This window comes from Geospiza fortis, unplaced genomic scaffold, assembly GCF_000277835.1.
Source record: "Geospiza fortis unplaced genomic scaffold, GeoFor_1.0 scaffold70, whole genome shotgun sequence".
Taxonomy (NCBI): Eukaryota; Metazoa; Chordata; class Aves; order Passeriformes; family Thraupidae; genus Geospiza; species Geospiza fortis.
Genome location: NW_005054317.1, coordinates 4857278 through 4874279, shown reverse-complemented (window position 1 = coordinate 4874279; position 17002 = coordinate 4857278). Strand labels below are relative to the sequence as shown.

Below are 17002 nucleotides of genomic sequence, written 5' to 3'. Positions count from 1 at the left end.
CTCTGGCAGCCTTCACTCTGGTATGTATTGTAGCTTATCCAATGGCTCTTAGATTCCATTTTAAGTAAAATGCATCCTAAATTTTGATGCTAGGTATTTCAGCTGCTTGCAGAATTTTTCCATCCTGCCTTGTAAGAAGTAAAAAACCCATGAAACTTCACTGAAGGTAGTTAACAATAAATAAATATCTTTTAAAAAATGATTGCATTCAATGTTCTTCCTAGAAATGGAGAGCAAGAGAGTGAAAGATGAAGTAGCATCCCAGGGTTGAGTGTTGCTGAGAACAGAAAGCTGCTTGTTTGCTATGGATATGGGAAAGTATTTTTCATATATGTTATTTTTCAGTGAGTTAAGAGATCAAATCCAGTCCTGTTACAATCCCACTGGTGGATATTTTGGGATTTTTCTGCAGAAAATGAGAACTGCAAGTACACACTGTTCATAGTGGATTCTCTATGTTCAGGATCAATGTCCCTCACCATGTCACTGGTTTAATGATCATCATAAGCCAAGTTAGGTTTGTGCTGCCTTCAGAAAGAGAAGTTTCTCTGTCACTTCACTATTCTTCATCCTAATGAGTAGGATCAACCCAGCTACCCTACCAACAACTAATTCTTCCCCTTCCCCAGAAATCAATCAATCCTTTCTTACAGTCATCAGCCAGCTCAGCAGGTGGATTCAGATCACTGCTCAGCCCCCCAGGCAGGGACAGGGCAGTGGGAGAATCCCTTCATTCTGTGAAGAGCACACTGAGGACTGATGGAGGTGCTGCTGGGATGCAGGGATGGCACAGAGCGTTCAGTGGCTGCTGTGGGAGCAGATGGACCAAGGCATGTGACAGCCATGGCACATGAATCCAGGTGGCTTAGGAAATGAGACACTGAAGTGCAGGGACTCACAAACCAACCAAATAAGCTTTCACATTAAGAATAAGGTGCAGGGAGTATATTGGATTTAGGAGGCTGGCTAAGGTAATAGCTGAAGACCAGAAAGCCTTTACAGGCAGAACAAAAGACATGGAGAATTTTCTTACCAAGACTATTTCATGTTTCAAACATCTGGTGTTCAGAAACACCAAAACTCTATCTAAATAAAGGTAATATGAGGAAGCACTTTGGTTTTGACCTTCTTCATTAATTCCTGACCCAAACCCATCTATTCTAATACAATGCCACTAAACTATCCGGTGAGCTCTCAGACTATAAATGAATCAAAATGAATCTGAGACCCTATTATGTGGAAATGTCATTTCTGATAGGATATCCTATTTTTCTTTGAAAATTGGCCCCTATTGCTTTAACATTACAAAGGCAGCTTATTAAGTGGGAGCTATGGGAAAATCCTTCCTGGTAGGATTACTAATTATCCAAACTTAAAATGTAACCCTGTTCCCAACCTTATTGCTTCTATGTGCTTTGGGCTTCTTTTGAAGGTGTCTGTCTTATAAAGGAATGTGTTAAATATTCTGCATTTGCAATTGCCATTTCTTTAAAAAGGAGGTGTTAGAGAAGGTTTTCCTCTACAGTCATTTTTTTAAACAAACATGATTTTCTTCTTGGCATTGTCTCTTTGTGGCAGGAAATGAGCTGCCTTGTGCTCCCCTTTGGGTTTATTTGATACTCCTCTCAGGTGCTTGGCTTGGGCCAGCAAGTCAAGATGGGAACTCCACCAATATATTAAATATTTAGCACAGAAATTAAACATACCCTGCCACATGTCAGTAGTATCTGATTATAAAAAATATTACTAAAATTTTGCCCATCTAAGTATACTACTTTCTCTGTGTAACACAAAGGGTTAGTACATTATTATGGTGCCAGATTCAGCTCATATTTCACAGTGAAGTAAATCCAGAATCACTTTATTGACACTGATAAAACAGATGGCTAAACCCAAGCTAGACAGAAATGTAATTATATCTGCAGTGTTAGAGGTGAAGGTATGTTATTAAAACACCTCCCTCTTCTCTTTGAATAATGTGTAGGTCTTTCATAATGTAAGGATTGCACTGACAATATCAAATGTCACTCCAGCTTCTTGATGGGAAAAAGTATACAGTGCAAAAGTGAATATGCACAGAACAATGGGGAGCTGCTAATTAGCCATTATAGGATTCTATTAATCTCTTCAATCAACTAAAAGAATTACAGTCATTTAAGTCTGTTTGCTGTAAGATGGAAAGAAGGCTTAACCAAAGCCTGTGGGCTGACGATAGCTAAAGGAAAATCAGGTTCTGTGCATCTAGCTACATCTGTTGGTTCTCCTGGAGAAGGTCACAGCCATCTCCAGATGACACCAGCTCAGGCCATTCCAGAGTGCTGGGTGTGTTAGCACACATTCTGCCAGAGGCCTGGCAACCTGCCCATGGCCAAGCATACCTGTAGCCGCTAAAGTGATTTGTGTTCCTGGGTGGGAGTTTGGAGTTGGAGGTTATGAATAGAAAATTCCAGCCCAGATTGCTTCAGCATTTCCTTTTTCACTGGTTCATGTGATAGGCTCTATCTCCTGTGCAGCTGCTTTCCTGTGGCCATCAGCTGGAGCAAGTGGCTGGGCAGGGAGGACCAGCCACATCCCACCACCCTGTAGGTTGCCCATCCCCTCAGGGCTGTGCCTGTCCCTGTCACAGACCATGCTGGACCATGTTACCCCACCAGTTTGAAAGCTGGAAACCTTAAACTGTTTTTTAAGTTTCTAATGTTCACAGTCCTGATTTTAATCTTTCTGAAGTGTAATAATTATATTTGCTCCAGCGTGGTTTTCCTGAGATGATGGGCACCTTCATTTCCCTCTGACCCAGTGAGCTCATATGTCAACAATACTTCCTCTTTAATTATTTAATGTGTAATTGTTACCCATGTCATCAAATATGGTGAGGAGCTGCATTGGGTTAAGGCTTCTGGAGGGAGTTAGAATGAAAATGCAGAAGAGGAAAAAGGGAGGAGCAGCACTAAAGGACAGTTAACAAGAGAGAAATGAAGTAGCAGTGGGGATAAAGGTGGAGACATACTGCCACCATGCAGTGATGATGATAAAAAGAAAACTAACCACACTTTGCCATGGGTTTCTGGTGCAGACCCATCCTTGAAATTGGTGGGAATTCAATGGACTGGAGAGCATGTTATCTCTAATGTATTTTTTGGCTCAGAGATCACAATTAAAGTTAAATTCTGCCTTCTGCAAAATTAGCTTGGACACACCGGTCTGCTGCAGCCAATCCTTTACCTTGGTTGGTCTCAGTTGAGCTAAAACTCTGCAAGGAAAAAACCCAAATTATAACTGTGGAGCTTCTCTTGTGGGATTAAATGCAATTGCTATCATAGCAGAAGCTATTTTCAAGGAAATCTAGGATGTATGCATTACTTTTCAGAAGAGAAAATACTGTTTTACAGGTTCTTTCTATAGATTTCTACGATTCCTATAGATCATTCTATTCAAATGTCTTGGCTGTGAAAATATTGGTATAAATGCTATGAGATTATGATATTCCAAATATTATATAGAATAAATGTTACCACTTAAATATTTTTAAATGCCAGCATTTCTGCAGGCTGCAGCATTTTGCTAAGAAGAGCATACATTTGTCAAATGTTTTGAATTCTGTATTATTCAGTAAATGAGCATGTGGTTAATTAAAGTAGCATTACTATACTGTGAGGTGACCAGATTGCAAACATATCTTTAACAATTGGCCCTTGTAAATAAAAGAGAGCTGATTAAGATCTGAAAATGTCAATAGATGCAAACAGCCACCTTAGAGCATTACCTTATAAAATAAAAGGAGAGAAGTAATGACATGGTCAATATTAACTGCCATCAGCTGGAAAGAAATCAGATTGTCAGGGATCTATAAAATTCTTGCCAAAGTAGAACCTCATTTACACATACAGATCTTCATACCCTTTGCTAAGAAAAGCGTATGTGACAGCTTAGAGGTTTTAGCTGCCAAAGATCTTTCACTCTGAATACAGTAAATGTCACATCTATTTATTTATCGTTAAATTTTGCTAAGTATCTGTAGAAATATTTGGATTTTTTCTATCATAATGTAGATGTTTAGAAGGAAAAGAATCCAGATTATAATGCAGCTGTAGCACCAAACCATATGTCTGCTAAATGGGAGCAAAAATACACCACTGAATTACTGGGAGTAAACATAACCTAGATGCTATCTTCAGAAGAATATTAAATGGATTATATAAATACAGGGTATTGCCATAAAATCACACAATCAGACAATAGTAGCCATCAGGCAATAGATTATTTCATATGCTGAAAGTAATCACAGTTGTATAGCAATTTGCATTTTCTAAATGCCAGACTGAAAATATTAACTGGTAAATCTTGGCAAGCACAGTTTTTCTACCAACTGCAGTGGTGGTCATAACAATATCCAGGCCTTTTTTGGGAGCTAAATAGAGGAATAAGGCAGCCATCCTACACCCCAGCTTTATTAGAATCTGCCTGGAGTCCCAGGTGCTCAAAACAGTCTTGTTTGTCTTCAGTTTGAGTCTTCAGCTTCCTTCTTTTAAGAAGACATATAAGGGTGATTTACTGGTATATTGGGTGGCACTGCGCTGTGCTGTGCAAGAGCAAATGGTCCAGTGGGATACTCAATAATATTCAATGTTGTGAATAATGTCTGGCATGAGAGAGAACTCAAATCAGAGTGGCTGTTGTGTTTGCCTGCTCTTTTGCTTAGAAGCAGTTTCATAAGTCCATTTGGATTCTACATTATTGTGTGAAAGGGAAAAAAGTTAATAATTTTAATAAGAAAGGCCTGTGTGTTTGCTCAGTCTGGTAAAACTTACTGGGAGTAATTGTCAACTGTATTTTCACATTTGGGGTCTCTTCTTTTTATATAATGTGCAAGGAGAGGAGGTTTCTTCATCCCATCCATGGCCATCTTCAAACTGAGCAAGAACTGATTATCCTTGAACTTAAATTGTTTGTAAATCAGCATCCCACGGAACAGACTCTCAGTATTTATAATTGTAGTGCTTAGAACTGGAAATACAATGAAATGTTTACCTCAAAACTGGCCAGAGTTATCAAGATTTCTTATTACTGCATGCTGAACTAGCTCTGCCCCTGGGAACTCTGATCTCAATGATATCGAGTGAAGACTTCCTCTCCTCAAGTTTTATGTATGAAACAAAGAGCAGCTCTGAGTATCTCTTTTTTTTTTCTACAGATGATATGGAAGCAATTCCAGTCAAGCAGTTTGTTAAACACATCAGTGAGCTGTATTCTAATAACCAGCATGGGTTCTCAGAAGACTTTGAGGTACGATTTAATGACCCACCTATAAAATGTTGTTTTCCTAAAGTTAATTGTGTATTAATAATTGGGGACCATGTGACATCTGTGTGAGGCTGTCATGTCAGGTAAATGCAGTGTTCAAATGTATCAGAAGAAACAGGATGATACCAATTTTCTACCAGCTATGAGCAGTGTGGGACTGGGCATTTACAGATGCTTCCTAACCACCACAGATTTGGTGCCTTTAAGGGGGAGCCCTCCTAAGTTTTTCTTAAATAGGAAAAGCTGCCTGCAAGCCCCCAGGAACAACATGAAGATAAAAACAGTCATTTTTAACTCGAGGGTTTTCTTACAACTATTTTACTCTTCTTGCTCCAGAATTTGCTTCTCTTGGTCATCTGAAAAGTCATATATCCCCTGAGTGAAACAGTGCTTGCAATGAACAAAATAGTAGAATTTGGTCTTTGATGAAAACCCAAACTGTGAGTTAGTTCCTTGAGCCCTTGTTCATGCCCTGTTTGGACAGGAGAGACTGCTATTGAAGCCATTTATTATTTTGTTCCAGTAAAACCAAGGAGAAAGGATTTGAGGTTTTCTTGGTGGCATTTACCTAATGTGACTATTTTTGAATTTGCATCTTGTTACCTGTGTAAAACAGATTCTGACCTATAAATATGCTGTAATTTGGAGATAATTCCAACAGAGTGAAAGTAGTTTTTTACCTCTGGGTTACCAAACTCATATTATGCAAGCATGGTAAACATCCTGCAGCGTAAGACAGCAGAGTCAGACTTTTCCTTCACTCAGTCTAATCAGTCACTGCTAAACATTTGGAAGTACTGAGAAACAGGAGAATCCCCAGGAAGCCACATGGAGTTGCACTTCTGGCTTCTCCATGAGCAAAAGAAAGTGTCTTTGCCTGCTGCCTGTGAACCAGAGCAGCAGCTCTGCTTACAAACAAGGCACTGAACCAAAATAGGTGGCCTTATATCTACAGCTTCTTTGCTTACTGCGCTGTAAAGACAAGATTGTATGCAGGAATTGTTTTTAATGGGATCATTTAAAACGTTTATTGTTGCTGTTTGGTTACTGTCTATAAAGAGTGTCTGCTTTGTCTGATGCCAAAAAAGCGTTGTGTAAGTTAGAAACATTTTGTATTCATGAGGAAGGCAAATGTGTAAGGTGTTAAAGTGATTTAGTTCAATTGACTGCTGGCTGGATGGCTGAGCAGGAATATTGAGGCATTTAACAATGTTGATGGTATTCAGGACAAACATTTATTCTCCAGAGAGTAGAATTTGATCAGGATGATCAAATGCGACTCACTCTTCTCAATTATTTATGAATTGTGACCCCAGTGCTATTCATCACAGCTGGGTTTTACACCATTTAATTATTCAAAATAATCAGCAACACATCTGTAAACTTGGTCTGGCTTTAAGCAAGCTTTGCTTCAGCTGTCACAGAATCACTGCTATTAACAAACGTTGGACACCTTCTGCCTGTGTTTTAGCAAAGAAAAACACTGCTCTAATAGCCTTATTTTCTCCCTTCCTCCTGGAGTTCCCTGCTGTGAGTGCTGTGCTGTGGCAGCTAGTTGGAGAGAGGTTTGGCCAATTAGGCCCATTCTGGGGAGCACAGGGTCCCCTCCAAAGGGAAGTTAAACTCCTGTGACTGCACTGCGTGCGCCAAATTCTGTTCTCCATACTCACTTAAAACTTGGAGCATCTCCTTTGAAGTCAGGATAGTTACTCCAGATTTATTTCTCCGTAGCTGAGGTCTCAGCTTCCTAAATGTAAATGAAATCTCCTGCTGGAGTAAGGAGTAGCAATAGGAAAAAGGTGATCTCTGTTTGGGATGAACCACCCAGCTCCCCTTCATTGCTGGTGTTCTGCCCTGCTGAGGCCTCATGGGCCTGATTTGAAACCCAGGATTTTTCACAGAACCTATATGTAAAATGTTTCTCAAGTGCCCAAAGTGACTGAGAGGTCAGAGCCCCAGCTGGGAGAGTGGCTGAGGGACAGTGGAACCCAAGGTTACATTTATTCAGTAGCTGTTGGAGTGGCTGCAGTGCAGCTTCTCACTCATGGATCCTGTCAGATCCATGGTCCGTGTGCTGGAGTTGCATCTGCCAGCTATGAGAAAGACTTAGCTAATGTTTTATGGAGAAATAATAAGATTCCAGCTAAAACAGAAAATCCAGGGTGGTAGCCTTAGGTGGAAAGTACCACAGCCATATTGTGTTTTCATGACTGTGGAACTTTTGAAAAGAGGTGATGGATTCTGCAGTCATACAAAAAAATACAGCTTTTTACAGCTAACAGGGGAAGAAAAGAGGATGGTGGGGAGATGCTGAAATAATGAGATCAATACTGCAGAATAAATAAATCCTCCCAAAGGCAGCCACTGCTTGGGATTTTTGTTTAAAAAAGAAAGAAATTGATCAAAAATCTCCTCAGAAATTTCTGTGGCAGGAGGTTTAAGGTAGAAGCTGCAAAAGGAAAGACTAAGCTAGGCACACACATACACTACCCAGTGTGGAAGGTGACCATCCTCCGCTTGTTTGTTGCTAGATTTTGGTGTCACTTCCTGTGTTTTTGGCAGCTTATTTAGGGCTCTCTTAGGTTAGTTTTTACAGGAAGAAGATTCCCTTAAAAGTAAATTGTGTGAATACTCCCTCCTCCTCTTAAATTGAGCTGTAATTACAGCTAAATATTTTGTGAATGTGCTTAGGAAGCATTTTATGTGCAGAGGAAAAAAGGACTTTGAACTCACAAATCTTCCCTTGGAAAGTACATCTGAAATGAACCCTTATCCCCTTTGGGTAATCGTAGTGCAAGTAGCCAGCTTTATTGTCTGATGATAGCTGGGCTTTCTTGTATATAGAGAATTTTAAAGATTTCCTTTGAGTCCTCTGAATTTTCAATTTTTGATATAAATTGGAAATACAGGACTCAATTTAATATTGAACAACAAATAGCTTTTTAAAATAAAGGTCCTGCATCAGTAGTGCTGGTCTCTGACATAACTCTTTGTATTCAGCCTTGGAGCTTGTTCAGTAGTAGACTAAAAATGTTCAGGGAAGGTTTTTGCTTGCTCTCAGGTAGCTCCAGCACTGTCTTGCTATGGTGTACAGGATGAGGTACCACATTTTTACAGGAGCACTGGGGCAGGGTTTGAGGGCAAGACTGAGCAGAGACTGAAAGACTTCCCGAGCCAGAGATTATATCTATTCCTTGTCTAGCCAGAGATTTTCGTGGCATCATTACATTTAACATTAAGTCTTTGATAGACCTTTCTTCATAAATTTCTAACTGTCTCTTGAACCCTTTTAGGCTTCTGGTGTCCAAAGCATCCCATGGCAATGAATTCTACAATTTGTTCCACAAGAAAAGACTTCCTTTTGTTTTTAATTCATATTGAATAACTTCTCTTGGTGCCTCCTACTTTTGGCATTACAAAGTGCATCCCTGTTTACTCACATGATTCTGTCTGCCTTTATGTTCCCCCTTAATAATGCATTTTCAAATCTGAAGAAATCTAAATTATTCACTTTGTTTTTTGGGGGAAGCCACTCCAGACTTGCAATGAATTGTCCCTTCTGTACCTTTTTATCTTCCTTTACCATAACCCTGTCAAGATGGGAGGACCACAGCTGTGCACAGAATATGGCAGGTGGATTTAATGCAGAGTTCAGTGACGTTTTCAGTTTTCTATTACTTTTCTCCTTCCTAACATAGTATTTGGTTTTTAACAACTACTGAGCACTCAGCTGACACCTCCAGAAAACTATTGAGTGTGACCCCAAGGCCTCATCACTGTCTGGCAATAGCAAATTGGGAACCTGTCAGCATGTATGTATAGTTAGGGTTGTTTTTCTTCAAGTACATCACTTTGCATTTATCAACATGGAATTTCATTTGCCATTTTGTCACTCGGCCACTCAGTGCTGTGACATTGTTCAGCTTCCCTTCACAAATAGCTTTCATTCTAATTATCCTGAATAATTTGGTATTGTAAACACACTTTGTCTCCTCTGCAGTCCACTTATGAATAGGTGAGGTCCCAAAAGGTCCCACCAGTGAAAGTTGAACACTGGAAATTCCTGGGCAGGTGAGTCCCACCTCTACCCTGGTAGTGCACATATGAGAGTTTTCTTTTTGCTCCAAAACCAGAATAGATTTTTAAGTAATATTTTCTGAGAGGCCTTTTCACACATTTTGGAAATTGATATGCTGCTCTCTTTTAGGCAGCCTGTAGACTTCTTCAGGGACCTCTCCCCAAGGTGTTGAAGGCATTCACTAGCTCTGCTCCTCAACTGTGGAGTCTTGTAGTTTGCCCCACAGAGAAGTCAGATATAGTGGGCTGCCTAAAACCCCTTCTGGATCTCAATTTAAAAACTGATGTCACATTTGTCATCCTCTATTCTCCTGATAGCCTGACTATATAGGACATGTGCCCTCCAAATTCCTGTATCAAAAAGAGTGTGAAGTGCCACCTCCCACAGCAGAGCTTTTCACTCCCTCCCCCTGGCCGTTACTGGAATAACACAGTAAGTTTTTTTGAGTAATCATGTCCTTTTGCTCTAAGAAAGGAACACTAAGCCAAGAAATCACCTTCCATCCCCAAAGCTAACTGTGAATTTTTACAGTTTAATGCAGCATTTGGATTTTTGAGATGAGGGAGTTTTACTTCCCTCCTCTGTAATTCTGGAGAGGGCTGGTCAGTGCTGCTGCAGGAGCAGTTGGAGAGGGGAATGCAATCTCTGCAGACCTCTCCTGCCTGTGGCCGTGTGAGCACAATGATTCATTGCCAATTTGGAGTCTGAACAGGCTCGCTGAACTCAGAGGCAGGCTGTCTAGCTCCCTCATCACATAAATTGAAAATATCTTTATACTCCAGTGGCACCTTCTTCTAAATGGCCTGAAATGTAAGAAAATAACATAAATCTATATTTCTAGCCATGTGGCAGGGATTTGCTAATGTTATTCTCATGGTTGCTGCTGCTCAGGGCAGGGGTCACTGGCTCTTTTTAACTGGGGACCTCAGAGCATTAGCAATGGGTTGCATTGAAAACAGATAATGCTGCACTTCGCACACATCTTGAGATACTAAAAACCCAGTGTAGTTATCCTGGCATCCCTTACAGATTAGACACAGCTCACACCAGGCACATGCTTATAGCTGCATCTATACCAAGGAATGTGGCAGCAGAAAGATGCCATTTCAAAAGCGTGCTGCTAGCAGGCAATACTGCATTGGGAATGTTTTATAACCTGGCCCAAAATTTGCCTTAATTAGAGGTATTGTCATCCTTTGCATTGCTGTACTGAAACCAGAGGGAAGCAGCACTGTGAAGCTGGAGGAGGAAGGATTGCTGCAGAACAGGGCCTTCCTGGAGTTCTCAATTCTTATCTCAGTGCTTCACCTACCCTGAGAAATTGGCCTTGTGAATTGAGAGGTGAAGAGAAGCAGTAAAAGAAGTTCAGATATCTGGGGTTTCTATCACTAACCACAGCACCACAGCCATTCCCAAGGATTGTGCCTGGAAGCCCCCCTTGGATGAGCCATTGGCTGGGCAATGCAAGGTTTTGGTCAGACTCTGACACCTCTGCCCCAACATCCTTTCTTCTCTCATGCATTTTACAGGAGTTTTTAGCTATCTATTGATGTTATTCCTGTGTTGAGTCCTTTTGGTTTGTTTATTTTCACCTCCTTCTAGGCTGTCCCCAAGTCACCTCTCTCTCGAGTGCTGTTGGGGAGTTTATACCAGTGCTAAATTATTACAGAAATCTACACTGTTCCTGGGGGATATCTTCAAATACTATCTGCAGTCTCTGTTGGTATGCTGTCTTCATGTTTGCTGTGATAAAACAAACAGAAAGAGCACTACCACAGAATTCTTGTAATTTGGGATTAAAATAATAGATCAAAACTGATATTGGGGGTGGATGCTTCCATGCTGAAAAATACCAGCATTAATATCAAAACACAGCTATGGATCTTCTCAGGTTTAGTTGCTCAGATTAGGATCCTTTTTTGTTGTGACTCCTCATTGCTATTCATAGGCTTTCACAGTTCAGCCCCTGCCAGGACATCAGCCTCAAGTAATGGGAAACAGCAGCAGCAGCAGTGCTTTGTAAGGCCAAATCAAGAGACCGAGTTCCTGCTCAGCCACTGTAGCAAAAAATCCTGCTCAGAACCTTATACTGCCAGCAAGACACTGGAGCAGTTTGATTTTACACTTACATGGAAATTCTTTGAAGTTTAGAAGAAACTAATCTGTAACTTGTTTCAGAAAGGCAATTAAAATGGGTCGTTAAACCTGGGTGTATCAAATTCCAATTAGCATTAGCATGGACAATATAATTAAAAGGTAAATTAGCCATAATAGCATAGACTAGAACACTTCTTACAGTAACTAACAGTCAATTGAAACCATGTACTTTGGTTTCTAGGGTTGTCAATGATTAAGTTGAAAGGACAGAATAAAGCCTGTATCCATTCATCCTGGGACAGTAATGTGTTCTGGGAAGTTAAACATGAGGAGCAGCAGTGTGCAAGCCAGCCATCATTAAAAGCAGTGGAGGAGACTAAGCAGGACTAAGGAAAGCCAAAGGAAATATTCTAGAGATGAAAAAGTTTATGGATGAATTATGAACATGGTGATACAAACACTATGGGTCCTACTCCAAGGTGCCAGTAAGAGTTTTGTGCCTGCTGGGAGAGGACTTTGTTTAGGCTGAGCTGCAGTGAGCAGCCCTGACCTGGTGACCTGCCTGCAAACGTGGGTTTTAGTAGTAATGCAATCATGGTGATGTTTTCAGTGCAACTGAAGGACTTGGTAGCCAGTAAGGTTTAGAAATCCCAGGGTGTTCATTGCATAAGCAACAGAAAATGCTGGGAAAGTAAATATGTGATACACATAAATGTGGTAAAATGGCATAATTAAGATGGGGACTTTTGGAGACTTTCTCCAGGGTGTTATTTATTAACACTGGGGTGTCCTCTTCTGCCAAGGGGTAAATAATACTCTGAACAGAGGCACAGATAACAGACTGCAACTAGTCTTGTCTCCTTGCAGCCTTCTGTGCACTGATGAAAGGCAGGCACCTCAGCTTTAATAACAGAGGAAATGGAAGTTATGCCTTACTGGCTGGTGGGGGGAGCCTGTGGTTTAGTATTTTGCTGTTAGGATTGGGAGAGATGAGCCTCAGAGGGTAGGAGAGAGTGGACACCCACCCTCTGCTCTCAACCCCATCTGGGTTCTGGCACAGCCAAACCCAGGCCAGGGTGGAGCTGGAGGATGTGCTCAGTCCCCTTCTCATTGGCAGCTTCAGGGTCCCAAAGCCTTGGCTGTGTCCTGGACTGGAGGGGAGGGCTGAAGACTTTACAAATGCAAAAATAGCTGAGGTATATTGGCAAGGAGGAAGCGTTCCTGTAACAGTCTCCTTTTGCTATGCTTCTGCATTGCGTAGATATAGGAATCCACCATTACAACAGCTTTCCAGAGTATTAAAAACCATTTAGAATGCTGTGTGTTAAGAAAAGCCATTTTCAGATCATCAGCTCTCACAGCATCAGACCTCCTTTTCCACTGCTGTGTTTTTCACCATCTTAGCTTAATCTTCCTCTTCTATTAACGTTATATTGGCCAGCTGGGAACATGTACAGCTGAGGAAACAGTCACCATCAACATAAAAAGGTTAATTAAAATGATTAACCTCCCCAACAATTCCCTTATGGAAAAATCCTATAGAATTTAATAGAAAATGATACATTTACTATGTAGTATTTAAACTGTCAGAGAAAATTCCTTAGCAGGGAGGTAATTCCCTATTAAATTCTATAACTTCTCAGAGTATTCTCCACAGAATCTTATTGGATTAATCTGTATTAAATTCTACAGCATTTGGCATAAATTTTTCAACGCCAATAACTTCTAAAAAGAATTTTATAGTGATGCAGGGGTGTAGGGTTTGATGTGAGGCTTTTCAGAAGCAGGCAGGGTATTTTTTGGGAGCGACCAGTAACAGTACAGCAGTGATGTTGTATGATTTCTAAATTAAAATATAGGTAAAACAAAATTACATTAAATCAACCTAACATGTAAATATTGCTGCTCTTCCAGCCATGACTTAGGCTGAACTGATCCTGCCTATTGTGTTATCTGAAATCCCTTGCTTACTGGAGCTGACAGACAGAATTAGGGGAAGAGCACACTTTAATACGGGTTTTTTTATTTGATGGAAGTGGAACTATGAAAATTCCATTAGGGCCAGCTGAGAGTTTTGCTTGATTCGTCTTTGTCTTTGCTCAGCTCATCTCCTTGAGCACAGTATGTTTCTCCCTGTGGAGGGTTGGGAAGAGAGAGAGAAGCAATTGTTATTTGAGAGTGTCACAGGGATATAAAAGCTATAAAATGTACAAGGTTTTAGTATACTTTGCACTTTTAAAATGTAAATGTTGGGGAAGATATCAAAATTGCTATGCAAGTCCTTGGTGAAATGTCTGCATAATGCTGAACTCCTACATCTGCTGTTTGTATAGCATTTCTTGTGATAATTTTTCTCTGTCACTTAGCTCGTGATCTTTGTAGCAGCTGTGAGCTCCTAATGACTTTGCCTCTTAGGTTCTATACTGTTATTTTTAAAGTCTGAAGTACAAAGTAATTTGGCACTTCCTCACATATCCTGGGGGGAAATTGGTTCTGTTTGGTGCAATTTCTGAGAGTCACAAAAGATTTGAATAAATATAATTTCTTCCACAACTTCGTAAACTTCAAATTTTAATATTTTTTTCAAAAAGATGTCTTTAAATGAAGAATATTTATGCTAGTGATAAAAGGAGTGTTCTCTTTTTCAGGAGGATTATGGTGAAACAGATACTAAAAAGGTGTATCTTGGAGATGAAAAGACTTCTGAGTGCTTCAGTTTGTAGGGCAGTCTCTGAAGGGTGTAGCTCTCTAGGGGAATGGCTGCTTCAGTTTAGAGTCAAAAAAAGACCCTCCATTGCCCCATTTCAACAGCTCTGTATTCTGTTGTTGAACAGAGCAAGGGGTGGGTTAAGAACCTAAAAATTCCAAGGGAATTGGGTATTTAACCTACAGCCCCAGCTAGACAGACATCTGCATCTCTGGCTTCATGAGCACCCTGGTCTCTGCTTTGTAAATGTACGTGGATGCAACCTTCTCTTCACTGGATCAGGGCTGTTAATCAGCATCCAGGCAGTGATATTTAAAGCCCTCATTGTTATCTTCTGAGATCTCTTTTATTTATGTTTCACAAAAGGCATCTCTCTGCAGAGAACTAGCAAAAGGTCAGTGCCAAACTTAAATGTCAGAAACCCCATTTTGAGAGGTTATAAGCAGATAAGTTGTCCAGCAATCAAAAGTCTTCTGTTGAAATGTTTTTTGTTCTTAGTTTCTTACACTGCACTGCATCTGAGGGACCCTATCTTGCTCCCCAAGGAGGGACAGAGTGGGGCACGGCAGGAGATGCAGAAGGTGATGTCCTGGTGGTCAGAGGGGACAGCTGGCTCTCAGGATGCTCGTCTGTCCCCAAGCCTGTGGAGAGGAGCGTGACCAGGGACAGCTGACACAGCTCAGTGTGAGACCACAACATACAGCACAATGCTGAAAGACACTGTGTTTTACCCAGCAACTAAAATACTGATGCTTTGAACATGGTTTCCGTGAGCTGTTGCAAAAGGAGAGAAAGCTCAGGGTTTTTTGGACTGACAAATTTCCCATGTGAATACTCTTTCTGCCTAGGAAGTGCAGCGCTGTACGGCTGACATGAACATCACTGCAGAGCATTCCAACCACCCCGACAACAAGCACAAGAACAGATACATCAACATCCTGGCCTGTAAGTAAGCACTGGCCTAAGCACAATGAATAACCCAAAGGTCACTCTCCTCTTACAGTGTGCATGTGTGACTGGGACAGGCAGGTGGCCCAGGGTACATTATTACACAGGGTGTAATAAACATGTGTGGCTGGGAGATCCTTTCCCCGTTAAAGACAGTGAATGTTTTGACTTCTCTGGGGCCAGGATTTTACTCCAGCTTTTGTTTTGAAATGTTTCACAGCTTGAATGTCCAAGCATAGTTGTAGAAGTTTGGTATAAAATTTTGCAGAGGAATAACTGGGATAAATGGATGATCAGAGCTCTCCTGCCTGCTAATGCCTGAAAACTGGCCTAGGGGAAGTGCATGGAGGAGCAAAGAGTTTTACTGATGATTCCTGGGATTACCTTACAGTCCCAAAGGTGCTAAATCTTACAGAGTGTATCTGCTGTATTTCAAACTGCTTTAGCTCTGTGTAGGATTTGGACAAATAGTGATCTTTGTAGCACAGAGCAGGCTTTGCCTGTATCCCTCTGAGAACTGCAAATCTGGACTCTGCTCTAGAATGCAAATTCTGGGATGAAAGTGCAGTAACTTTTTCCCCGTTATTCTCTTTTGTGGAATGGATGGCAGATGCAACTATCACTGTGGTTTAGGGACAGACATGGAGAGCCCACTGTTAAAAAGTTCACAATGTTCATAAACATTGCAGTAAATCTTGAATGCTTTTGACGGCATAGGAAGGAAATACACATCCCTAACAGATTTTCAGTAGTAATCAAGGTACTGGCTGAGGACTAATTCCCAGACCTGTGAAAGACTTGCTGTGTGGCCTTGGGCAAAGGCATTCATTGAGCTTGTCCCACCTCTGATTTTAGACATAGAAGTCTCATCTCTCTAGGTACAAAGATATGACATTTAAGGAGGATTGAAGCAGGCATTTCAGTCCTCCACATTATCACTGGAGGATCCTCTCTCTCCATTGGTGCTCAAGGAAGGCAAATGAAACCAGTCTTTATGCTTGAAGTTGTCTCACATGTCTCATCTCTGCATGAGTTGGAAGCACCACACAGCCTAGGAGCAGGACTATGATATTTTCCTGCTTTAAGGTGGAGTCAAGCATTTGAGTGAAACAAAAAGAGGAGCTAAAGATCACGGCCTCAAGTCTGTCCTCATGGTGTGATGATGGTGGTGAAGGAGTGAGGACATTGACTCAGCTCCCAGAGCCAGCAGAGCTGTCTGAGCCCAGCACTGAGGGGAGGATAATGAGCTGAGCCAAGCAGAGGCAGCGTTTCACAGCCCTGTGGGGTGCCCTGGCTCTTTGAATCTCACTACCCTGAGTGATGTAGATGATTCTAGAAATTGTGCTCCTGAGGCTCCAGTGCCCTTTAAAGAGAAGCTGTCGCAGCATGAACCACGTACTTTAAGGGATGTGAAGGCTGAAAACCTGCACATGAGCAGATGACCAAGAACAGATACTCCCATCTCCCTCTTGACTCCAGTCCAAGGCCAATCTCTTCTGTGTATTAGTAAGGGCAGCCCTGATACCCAGGAAATGCAGTTCTGCAGCATGTTTCCCTAATGTTCCTCTGCTCTGTTTTTTATCCTGCAGATGATCACAGCAGGGTGAAGCTAAGGCCTTTACCAGGGAAAGATTCTAAGCACAGTGACTACATTAATGCTAATTATGTCGATGTAAGTTGTTTCAATGGTTTTTATCTGCTCTACCTTTGAATCCTTCCACAGGAAGGAAGTATTGTCACTTGTGATGTGATTGTATTTTCCAACTTCACCTGATAACTTTGCTACAAATTCCTCACTATTCTGAATTTAAAAAGCACCTTTCTTGTTACCTGTAAAATATTAACTTTTCTGCCATGATACTGCTTTCATC

General features: G+C 41.1%; 1 protein-coding gene across 1 annotated transcript in view; it reads left to right on the top strand.

Annotated features, from left to right (window-relative positions):
* Window positions 1–17002, top strand: part of PTPRG (protein tyrosine phosphatase receptor type G) — a 305765-nt gene that overhangs the window by 269512 nt on the left and 19251 nt on the right. Inside the window, 3 exon segments of the mRNA XM_005420237.2 lie at window positions 5192–5283; window positions 15032–15128; window positions 16721–16803. Coding sequence (XP_005420294.2) covers window positions 5192–5283; window positions 15032–15128; window positions 16721–16803 — 272 coding nt within the window.